Source organism: Phalacrocorax aristotelis, chromosome 1, assembly GCF_949628215.1.
Source record: "Phalacrocorax aristotelis chromosome 1, bGulAri2.1, whole genome shotgun sequence".
Taxonomy (NCBI): domain Eukaryota; kingdom Metazoa; phylum Chordata; class Aves; order Suliformes; family Phalacrocoracidae; genus Phalacrocorax; species Phalacrocorax aristotelis.
Genome location: NC_134276.1, coordinates 26600746 through 26612901, shown reverse-complemented (window position 1 = coordinate 26612901; position 12156 = coordinate 26600746). Strand labels below are relative to the sequence as shown.

Below are 12156 nucleotides of genomic sequence, written 5' to 3'. Positions count from 1 at the left end.
CTTTTGTAGGACTGTGTTTCTCACACATCCTTCAGATGCAACAGAATTGTTCTGATCTGCTACTTTCCCTTGACACTGTGATAATAAATTACTCCAAAGAGTAATACTATGTATGACCTAAACTGAAAAAAGAGGAAGCTTTCCTTTCATTTTGCAAGTTCTTTGTCTGACTAAGCCCAGACTATTTTAGAAGTACTGCAGACCCTTTAAAGTTTTCAGAAACTAGTAGGAGAAACCCAAGCACTTGTGACAAACTTATGACAAGGAGTAAATGTACGGATAGAGACACACTTTTCTCCTGTCCATGGATCAGCTTAGAAAGAAAATAAAAATACAGAAGTATAGAATATTATAAAGAAATAAATGTTTTTACTGTTACATGGTAGTCATTGGCACCATTAGTTTATTTTTCCTTCCTGGGTGTGTCCTGTCTCCTTCAAGCACCGTAAGATAACATACAGTTTGTGAACAATATTTGACTAGCAGTAAAAGAAACATTAAATCCTTATTTTACCACCTACAAACATTTGTAAGTAAAGGTGGAATGTATTTCCCTGCAAAGCATACTTCAGAGTCTTTTATTTCAGTACGATGTTCTATTCATATATATCATCATCAATAAACTAGGCAAAGGTCAATATTGTATATGATGAGAACCTATAAGTTTCACATCAAGTACAATGATGTTTAAAACTCTTGTAACCTGCACTTGACACCAACTGTAGTTACTCATAAGAAGTGTACACCAATCACATACTGTAATGTACCTGAGACAAGTAGGGTCTCACACAGCCTTAAATATATTTCAACTAAAGGTATCGTCCCATGTAAAGGAAAAAAAAGAAGCATCAGTAAGAACAAAATTAGTATCTTAACTTAAATACCATTAATACACCTACTCCTAATCCTACCCTACACCCCCCCCATCCACCCCCCCAGGTTTCCTGGTAACATAATTAGACTCCATCTACTAAAAATAGATTTATTTCAAGCAGCCACTCTCCATTAATTCACAGAGATATGTCCCAAAGAAGTCTTGTATGGTTCTAAGAATAATGATACAATTTGCTATTATGAATTTGACTGACAAAGGATGAATCCTTTACATTCATTTAGTGTCACATGGAATGAATAAAATATAGAGGCTTTGCTTCCATGTAACAACTAAATTTTTATCCATTTTTAATAAATAGGATTTTGCTTTAAAATATGCATTTATTTTTAAATGCTACATTAAACCACTCTATAATATGTTAAAATAGCTTAAAATTTAAAATAATATTCAAATACTATATGCTTGCTGCCAACATCTGAAAGCATGTCAGACCACTGAAAGGAAACCAATTGGCTTAGCTGCTGGAATGAAAGATTCTTGAAATGACAAAATAGGTTTTGACTTTTAGCCTCTTCTGACAATGTTGGCAATTTTTCTTCATTTCACTTCCTGTTAATGTTGTTCCAAACTGAGGAACTGGGTTCAGAATATAAAAAAGCAGAAACATTTTTCTTCTCTAACGGGTGAGGCAGTTAGGTATAGAGGCTGAGATCTCATAGAATTAAAAGCTTGAAGGATGTGATGATGTCAACAAATAAAATAAGCAGCTACAGATAACATTTCCTTTACTGAATTATTTGTTTCTAAAGCCAAAACAATTTTCTTTTGTACCGTGCTCACACTTTTACTATAGCTCTATTGAACTATTTTAAAAACAAAACTATATTGTACTTGAACTCACAGTAAAGCAAGTTCTCTAGACAACAGTATAGAAGAGATAATTCTTAAAAAATGCTTTATCTGAAATGTTTTGGTGAGTTCGCACAGCTGCTTCCATTTCTCCTTAAATTTTTTTTCTGCTTTCGTTACGTATATTTTATTCATGTACTATATGTGGATAAGAAGAAAAACTATTTGTTTATTTGTTTCCCCTCCTTTTGCCACCCATTACATGAAATTATGAAATGTCAAGCTTTGCACAAATAGTAATATAATCTCATTTCTGTTGCATAATTTATTTTTATTGTATTAAATGTAATAAAAATTAGAATGTCTTTAAATCACAGTGTTTGAGGCAGTCTAACCAATCCCAATGTTCAAGCAAAGGTGCTTAAAAATAAAATAGCCTATGCCTGATACACAGAAACATGTTCTAAATGAAAAAAAAAAAAAAGATGAGAAAGCATTACTTAATATTTATGTTTTAGGGGTTTATTCTGTAATACCACATAGTACTGTAGTACTCATCTGAAGTAAGAGCAAATGATTCCTCTTTTTATCAACAATAGATTAAATCATACAAATGTAACTATGTCACAACAAAGAATATTACCTCAGAAAATTGAATGGTCCGAAATAATTTTTTTCTTTGGATGGCAGACAATAGTCTTATTAATCAAAATCACAAGCCTTTGCTTACTAATTGTTAGGATTTAAAGCAATTTATAATATACATACATGCACGCACCGAAGTTTAAGAAATGTCAGATTAACATAGTAGTAGTTTCAGTTAATGTAATGAGTATTTTACCATAATGTTCCCAGAACAGTGTATGATAAACGTAAGTTGCATTATTACTAAAGGAGGAAGTTAACTATTTCTGTTCTTTACAAATGGGATGTATTTTTAAATCTCTTAGGCTTTTAAGTCAATCTTTTTACCCATTGAGATTTTTCAAAATTACATCAAGAACGTTTTCATCTGATTAAATTTTTTAACCTATTTTACATTTCTGTATTCGCAGCACGGTGCATGCAAATAAATGGGGAAACATACATGCAAACTTGTCTAAAGTTACACTCAGGTAACGCTCTCTTTTTCAAGTAATGACATCTGAAAAAGATGTTCCCTACCTTGTACAGTATCTATTCAAACAAACAAACAAACAAAACAAATCAGGCCCAAAACATGTAATAGTTGCTCTGGTCACAAAAGCAGTTTCCTTCAAGAAAAGCACAGCACAGCACATTAACTAACAGGCATAAAATAATTCACAATACATACAATATCAGAGGTTTACATACCATCAAGAAGGCAAGAAAAAAAGCGAGAAAGGAAGGCAAAAGAACAGGAAAAGATATGGGGCAAAGGAATACTACAAAAGTACTACATACTTTATGTGGTATGCAATATTTCTAAAATAGGCCTGGTTTTGTTTTTATGGACCTAGTATTGTAGCAGAATAACCACAAACCGAAAGCATTTAGAATTTTCTACATCCATTCCCTCCTCCTGACTGCTTTTTTTTTTTAGATTTTATTTTATTTCATAATAAGTAAAGTTAATAAATGGTAGTAAAAGTGGGAAAGAGATTCCCTAGAGAAATGTAGGCAGGAAGTTAAAGTTTTAAAGGTATCATCAGGTCTGATCTCCATGTAACCTGAGGCGTATACTTATTTATCAACAATTACATCACAGTTCTTGAATTACATTACATTAAATAAGAACACCCAAACAGGTTAGGAGATGATGTTAATATTACCTTTGTAAAATGAGTGGGCAAAGCTCTGCTCAGGAATTAACTTGGCAAGGAATCCATGGTTCAAACTTGGGTGAGGGATAGATGGTATGACCACAACTGTGGAGAAAATCATGGAATCAAATGTGAGCCAGCTAGTATTCATGTGTGGCCTGGTCCACTGTGGATCCATGACGGATATCCTATCTCATTGAAACATGCAAATATGGTATTACCAACAAAAGAATGCATTTTTAAAGGAAGAAAACAAGTTCTGTATCAAGAGATAGGAAACAGCATACCTATTATTTGGGCACTTCAAGAGCAACATTCATGGGGAAAAAGAGACACAGATAGGTATATATATAGAAAGAGATATATACACACGCACACAGGCAAGACAATCATGGGTGAAACAGTTCACTGAAACTAACAGTTTCTTTGTGCAGAACCATAACATATAACCAGGAAGGCACAAGAAAATTATGATTTCTCATAACTGACTATGTTCATGTAGTATATTTAAAATGGAAAGCCTACAAGCACAGGGACTTTAAAAATTATGTATAAGTAGTAAATTAAAACATCAGTATGAATCAGAAGATAATGACTAAATGTAAATATGACACAAATTGGAAGATAAATTCTATGAAGAACGAAAAATAGCAACTCCATAAATGAAGAAAGTAATTAAAAATCAATACAAGAAGAAAAACATACATAAAGAGCTTCATGGACGAATTCAGTTACTGTTTTCAGCTCTTTCAACACAGAAGGTAGAGTTATAATCAATCCAATCAGACTGGAAAAAACCTACTAAACTGACAATGTAAAATATTTTAAACAAAGCAGGGTAAAATTTTGATCCCTAATTTCTGACGGGTTCTGACAGCTAACAGACTCCCTCCCTCTCAGGCTGAAGAACACATGCTAGTAAAAACCACTACTACTAATAAAAATCACAAACAGTTCAGTCAAAGAAGGCAATAGAAATGTTTCCTTTTTATTATATTGTTTCCATAGGCTTTTAAATGCAGGCACCAACACAGCAGGACTCCAAGAAAGTACTCCACCACTACCCTTGCAAAAACCTCCTCATTCAAACAAAAGGAGTTCACATGGGCAAACAGCTGTGCTTGCTGTTTATATATTTCATAGTATAGAGTTAAAGATATCTGTTCTTACTAACAAATAACAGATTCAGGAAGTTGTGCTGATCAACCATCTTGTACTTTACAGCTTTAACTCCATCAGGCACCCTGTTTCTTTTTAATTATTTTCAAATTAAAGAAAAAAGGCATAAAAAATTGCAAATGATAATTAGTTATACCCTATGAGCGAATAGACAGAATAACTGAAACCTGCCAATGTATGTTAAAGAACCAAATTACTATAGAGGAAGAAAGTAGCAAGTAATTTCTTATTAGGTTCTTAAGCTATTCACTAAAAATACTTGATAGTAAAATAAATACAGTTCTAAAAAAATAATCTGCAAATCAAAATGAAATATAACATATGAAGAAAGCAAGTGTACCTGTACTTGTTGGTGAATTTATTTCTTGTCTGATATTTCTACCTGTCTGGGTCCCAGATCTTGCAGTTTCTCGTTGTGGTTCTAGTATATCGCGGTATTTGGAGACCATCAGAACGGAAATAAAGTAGACCACTGCCAAAGCTAAGAACTGAGCCTGCTTGCTGTCATCCTGCATTGGAGAAAAAGAAACAAGATCATAATACTGGACATTTCCAAAGAACCTTCACACAAGATCATCACAAGGCTTTATAAATAATACCTTTCTGAAACGTTACATCTGTTAACCTAGAGGTAAATGCATTACGTAGATAATTTAATGAATTTTCAGTGGAGTGCTAGGCACACAGCATGTGTTAAGTACCGAATCTTACAGGTAATTTGGCAACTATGCAAATCTCTGGGACTGTGGCGGCAATGGGCTTTTCAGCCTAGAGGCCTGAATATACTCTATGAGAGTGCTTTCAAGGCTTCTCAAAAGCAAGGACAACTGACTTTTCCTGCCCCAAGAGTGAGACTCCAAAAGCTCCTGCCACAAGAAGGTAAGGGGTACTACTGCTCACAGAGAAAACTAAGCTCACTGATGCTTTTCTAGCTAATACTGGAGGCATAAGCAGGCATTAGAGCTTCTGATAGCATATAACAGCAGGAGGGATATGGCCATTGCTTTTTTTCCAGCAATAAATCCCAGTTAGTACATCTGACTTCTCCTTCAACAGGATTGACAGCAGCAATCTTACTTTTCCAGGGCTCTGATTTAAGTAAATTCCAGGATCACAACAACTTTGATGTCTTCTTTTCCTCCCATCCCACGTAGTCTGCTGTTCTATGGCAACTACCATCTATGGCTTGGATATCATCCCGATTGAGCCTAAGCTGCTGTAGTTCAACTGAAATATCTTTTTTATTATTATTATTATTATTATGGTGTAAAACTCCTCATGGCAGAATTAAGACTTCAGCCTCTATCTACTCTAGTGGCTCAGGTTGGAAAAATTTAAACATAACGCATCTATTTGTGTTTATATAATAATAATTCCTTTTGTACTACTTTCAAAAACAAACACATTGTGGCACAGTTTTATGTCAAAAATAGTTGCAGACAAGTCTAAAAATTTTTTTAATATATATTTATTTATAGTATATGTATATATGTTTAGCAGAAGTAAAAATTGTCTTTATAAATCAATTTGTTACAGTTCTGTAATACATATAATAATTCTTCCTCCTACCCTGGATGGACAAATAGCTGACACCTTTAGTAATACAGTTTTAATCAACTTAGGTCATAACTGATTTATGTGATTATTTGGCTAATATAAGATCAAGTCTGACTGTTAAACACAGTTACCTACTGATCTCAAATAGTTTACCAGTATGATTTTAAATTGCAGAAAGTGGTTGGTAGTTACAAAGCCACAAGCAGATGGGTTGCAGATAATATTTGAAGTGCACATATGAAGGATCTTTTTAATTCCAGTACAATCAAAATCTCTTTCAAAATATAAGTGATGATTTTGCAGAAGAAAGAATTACAGCACATATTACTCACCACATCACGAAAAACAACTGCTCGTAGACGATTAATATCAACATCCTGAAGAAGCCTATCAGGGTCTTTTATAGGAGAAAGATTGCCAGGGACATTTTCAAGGGGAGCCTAAAAATAAAAAGTAGCAAGATTTTTTCCCCCCCCCAAATATCAAAGCGTTTCCATTAGAACCTTAATTTGATACCTTTTTTAGATATTGCATCAGTCTTGAATGCTTTTTTACTACCAATATACTCCCCACATAATACTCAGACAAGGGTTCTAGAAATAAAGCAATGTTTTGAATTATTGTCTTAATACTAACTATTTAGATATAAATTGTTACATTTCCCAGTACCTCAGAACAACACTGAGTGGCTCTTCCCAGAGTTAAGATAATAATTTGCACACAAAAGGTTATTTCAGATTACAGTTGTTTCATAGCAGTACAATAAATTATTTCCAATACATGTGTTAAATTCAAAAACGATGAGCAGAAATATTTTTTAAAAGTCAGTTTATGTTCATTTTACTGAGAATTATTACAGACCACTTACAGAATAACTGCTATTATTAAAAAAATATAAAATAGTATGCTTCCTTTAAAAGATGATAATCTGTTACAAATGATGCCTAAATGCCTAAGTCTCCAGATACTGATTTGCTTTGCACTGAATGCCATAATGTGGAGAAATGTAATATTTTTGTGATATTTAATGAAATAATATTGTGAAAGGAGCTCATTCTGTAAATGCTGATAAAATCTTTAGAGAAGGAAAACCCCTGAATTAAGTAATGAAAATATAGTAGAAAAAAAGGAATCCTTTACATCACACACAGTGTTGTATTTTAGTCACGGGCTGTGCTAAATTCTTTGAGATATTAGTTTCAGGACTCCCAAAGTATTAAAGCTGGAAACAAGTTAAAGAAAAAAAGGATGAACAATGAATTAACGAAATTGGAAAAGCTAAGCTGTAATTGAATATTAAACAAGTTCCATTCCTAAAATCAGATAGAAAATATTAATCTCTAATACGCATGCAAAGGTCTGTTTAAGTTACCAGGATTCAGATGTTCCACCAACAAAGATGTGATTGCAGGATTTCATCAAAACTGCAAGTGCCCTGACAGATTAAAAAAGCTACGCAGGTATATATGACAGATGTGAGTAAGGGGACTCGCTCTTTGAAGTAGACCAAGCAAGAGTGATAATGCTGTTTAAAATTGCTCCAGTCATACTACTGCACTAACGTTTTCTTGTTTCAAATACCCGCTCCCCCCATACTTTTACTTTAAGCCAGTTAGTAGCAAAAACCTAAGCTTTTGCCAAATATTTGTTACAATTAGTTTCTGATCCTATAAAGCAATGGTACAGACTTGTCATTGCTGTTGGTAACTGAAGACTGGGTTACCTTGGTTGCTGCTGCTGCAGTTACACCCTGAAGGGCGTCTTGATTTTTACTGCTGATTAATGATGTCTTGTTCACTCTCTCTCTCTGCCTTTGCCGACATTCTAAGCAGTTTCTCACAGCCACACAACAAACTAAAAAGAAGTTATAAAAATGCTACAAATTAGAATATCTTCTAATTATTATATTCAGAACATCAATTAGCAGTCTCCACATGTAATTTGATATGTCAATAACCATTTACAAATAGTTGGACTAAGTGCAATGTAGTTCTTACATTAGACTCTCTGTCAGTAATAAATGACTTATTAATTTCATTCTTTAGTTGAACAACTAAATGTTTTATATAACTACTATATCACTAGATTAAAATTTGAAAATTATTACTCCTTGAACTGGAGCCCTCACATGTTATTGATCAGTTATCAACACTTAAAATCTGAAAGTACTTATGTATAGCTAGAATAGAAAAAAAAAAAGCAAGCGGTAATTTAGAATTTGATGGAAAATGATCACTGAGAATAAACCACAAGTTTTGTACCAGGAACAGTATAATTATCAATGACCTAATAAGTGCTATGGACAAAATCTGAGTACAAAAATTATTAATTGTTTGACAGACGAAAAAGTATGTGGGAGATAAAAATAGCAAAACAGCATCATGCCAGATGACAGTCAAAATTTAATGTTCGCAAGGATAAAGTGATATAGTTTGCATAGAATGGTTTGAATTATTCATAAATTTTTAAATTTCCTAAATTAACTGTAACAATATATAGCAAATAGCGAAGTGCCAGACTGTTCCAACATATATGAAGGTCTACAGAGTCCACACATGCATTCCATGCTTTCAATCTGACATAGCCTATAAGTAGTCTTCCAAATCCATGGAGATTTGGATAAAGAAACCTGCAACAGGCAGGTAGCAAAGCAATTTCAAGAATAAAGAAAAAAATCTCAATTTACTTACTTATATTTAATGTTTTGAGTCCCCCAAAATATGTACAACTTGAAATACATAAGAAAGAACATTTCGGGCATGTCATTTAAACTTGTTCTTATACCTAAATTGAATCAAAGTTAAGACTATCAAACCAATAATAAATGGGATTTTTATTTTATCACATCATAGTCAACATAAGTCCTTTCCTACATGTGTCACTATTTGATCCATCTGTAGCTCGTTGATCTGTAAGTAATTATTTAATACATTCTGTCTGCCGACTTACCAAGCCTTAGGCACTGTCGCATTAGCCCTCCAGAAGACATGTTTTTTTCAGCTTCAATCTCACTAAAATTTAGAGAACTGGCAAATACTAGTACATCAACCATTGCCATCAGACGGCTGAGAAAAGTTACTGCTGTCTCTGCTGACATTCCTTGTGTCACTTCAATATTTTCCAATTCAGTCTTTAAAAGGAGATAATTGAATTAAACAGTTTGAACACAACTGAAATATAAAGACAGCACATACACATACAAATCTAAATTGTTGTGCTTAATGACAAATACATTGAGAAGTTATTTTAAAATCTCCTACAATTACAATTAACATAAACTGTGAGTGAAATTCAAAGGAAGACAGCATGAAGAGTAAGAAAATTATTTATATTTACATGCTGTAATAGATGAGAAAAAGTTTAATACAAAAGAGAAGGTTATTAGCAATTACATAAAGCGTGGCCACGTAGTAAAACAATGCACGGTATCTAAGGGCGCAACATACTCTTACATTACTCCATAGGCTAAGCAAACTGAGGTAACAGATTAAAGTAATTACACCCTGTATAGCTTTTATGTTCCTTTAGACAAACAAGTAAATGTGAGGAGTGGAGTGGGAAAAACTGGACAGTTTTGCCCCATTTCCACGAATTTATTCTCCCTGGGAATGACAGTCTAATTCTCCTGGGGATCAGAAGAAAGTATGTTTACTCCCTCACAACAGCAACAAGGGGGGAAGTAAAAACATGACAGGTTATATGGTGTGCAGCTCACATTTCCCAGAGGATAACCATTTCTTTCCTAATGGAGTGTTGGATTCTCCTTAATGGGAATCCACAGAAAAATGCTGAATGAGCTCAGTATTTCAGAAGTCTAAAAGGGGGTCACGTTTTTCTCCAGAAAGATACTTAAATGTCCAGAGTCATGTTTTCAAATGCATTCAGTTTATCTGTTTCAACACATTTACCTCTGGAACTCGGCAGAATTAAAAACAGGATTTGGTACTTGACTGTGTCCACATTTATATGCCTAAATACTATTTTTGAAATTATTTACAGATGGCTGATTCTTATTGATTATCAGTAAGATTTCACATTGCAGGGCATTTCTGAACACAGAGTTTGGTCCCTTTGAAAAGTATTACTTCCGTTGTGTGCGTTTGGTTTTTTCATTTGCTTAGAAGTATCTATGAAAAAAAAATCAAAATATATTTTGTGCTGATAAGGTAATTTCCTTCCAAAGAAAAAGAAACACAGAAAAATAAAACCCCCTTTATTTCCATACTTCTAAAAAAATAGTATCCTCATTCATGAATCACTTTTTAGAATATTTTACATAAAAAATTATAGAAGTGCAAAATGTGCCAAACACTATTAAGGAAACAACTGTTTTGAAAGCTGAAGGATATAATGTGGCATGTGTCACCACAATGATAGATATCACTTCATTTAATTTCTCTTAAGGATGTAACATGTCGGTTACATGAGTGATTTGGGAAGGGCTGTCATCAGTCTCATCTGCCTGATCTGCCCAATAATATCAGAAAAATGCTAAAACGACGACTCTCAGAACAGCTATTCCCAGCCTATCTACATTAGCCAGGTCTCCCCCGTCTAGTGTGTGCTGTGTTCCTACCTTTTAGAAAAATCAGTTGCTGGGTTTTTTTTCTAACAGGCTGGAACATCATTTTTGAAAGCACTCATCCAAAGAAAATAGATTTGCGAAAATCTATAGCCATAGCGGTCTGCTAGAAAAACTCATAGGTGGTTACAGAAACTTGAACTTTGAACTCATGCTTGAAAAAACGTCTGGTTTGCTAGCAGCCAATTGACTGTCTGCTGTTGATTTTTCTCAAGCTTCAACTGAATTGCATCAATCATAGTCTTAAATCAAATTAGTATGTCTATTGCGTTTTTTTCTTTTTGCAAATTTTGTAGTAAATTAATTTTATATAAAATTTTACCAAGATTTTTGCAAGCTTTGAAATGGAAAAAAAAAATTCTTTTTTTACAAATCTCTCTAAAATTCTGCTGGCTGGAAGAAAAAAAAAAAGACTGACAGTTTTTTTTGCAGCAAAACTTACCGTCAGTTCTATGTGTTAAATACAGCACGTTGATATTCTAATACCGTTTAAAATAAGCACCATTGTAGATCAAGCTGCCTTCAGGTATTAGCAATATTTTAGATATGTGTAACTCAAAAACTCTTTAAAAAATGAACTGATCACCATTTCATGACTACTCAGGATACTTTTAAGAGAAGTAACAAGTCTCCCATACAATTAACATGTTCAGGGCCTAAAGAGTTTTTCTATTGACAACAACATTTAAAACTTAAATTAGCTCACAGACCTGCCTATATTCAGTCTGGTAGATAACAGTAAGCATCATACTTTACAATGCACTAGGTCACTTGAGGAAAACATATTAAAAATAATAATAATAAAAAAGCCAAAACATTAAATGATCAAAAATAAGGTATTTTTGAAAATGCAAAAAACTGAAACTTACAGCAGCAATACTAACCTTAGAACCCTGGACATGCAACAGACAAAACAGACAACAGATCACAACAATAAAAGAAAAAGAAAATTAAGTTAACTAAAAATACAATGTAAAATTGAAACAAATTAGTATCTTGGAATTAGACATTCGTTTAATTCATAATTAGAACAGCAAAACATTTCATCTCAGCATAAACATCTGAAAATAAAGACTTCTAAGAGATAGCAGTGCAGAATGAAAACTGTAAATCTTGTATTATTATGGAGTTCCTGTAAACACCGATTCTTCCAAACCAACGTACATCTTTTATTTTGTACATACAGCAATTTTATGAAGCAATGTAAACCAAAGTAACGTTTTCACTGATTATATAGAAATAAAATGAGCATTTTACAACAAGCCATTTAACTGAAATGTAATAAAGTAGTTAATCTCTGTATGAGGAGGCAAATATGTTTGAAATGCTTTGACAAAACAAATGTAAATCACAAAAAGCAAAATGGTTCT

General features: G+C 33.2%; 1 protein-coding gene across 7 annotated transcripts in view; it reads right to left on the bottom strand.

The window, feature by feature from the left end:
- Window positions 1-12156, bottom strand: part of NBEA (neurobeachin) — a 507728-nt gene that overhangs the window by 316847 nt on the left and 178725 nt on the right. For 3 of the 7 annotated variants that reach the window (XM_075085055.1, XM_075085072.1, XM_075085081.1), the window contains exons 25-30: window positions 11656-11679; window positions 9154-9334; window positions 7928-8058; window positions 6537-6644; window positions 4988-5156; window positions 3478-3573 (exon numbers count right to left, since the gene is read on the bottom strand). In XM_075085055.1, coding sequence (XP_074941156.1) covers window positions 3478-3573; window positions 4988-5156; window positions 6537-6644; window positions 7928-8058; window positions 9154-9334; window positions 11656-11679 — 709 coding nt within the window. The remainder of the gene's footprint in view (window positions 1-3477; window positions 3574-4987; window positions 5157-6536; window positions 6645-7927; window positions 8059-9153; window positions 9335-11655; window positions 11680-12156) is intronic. The other 4 variants (XM_075085064.1, XM_075085095.1, XM_075085102.1 and 1 more) reach the window with 2 other exon arrangements.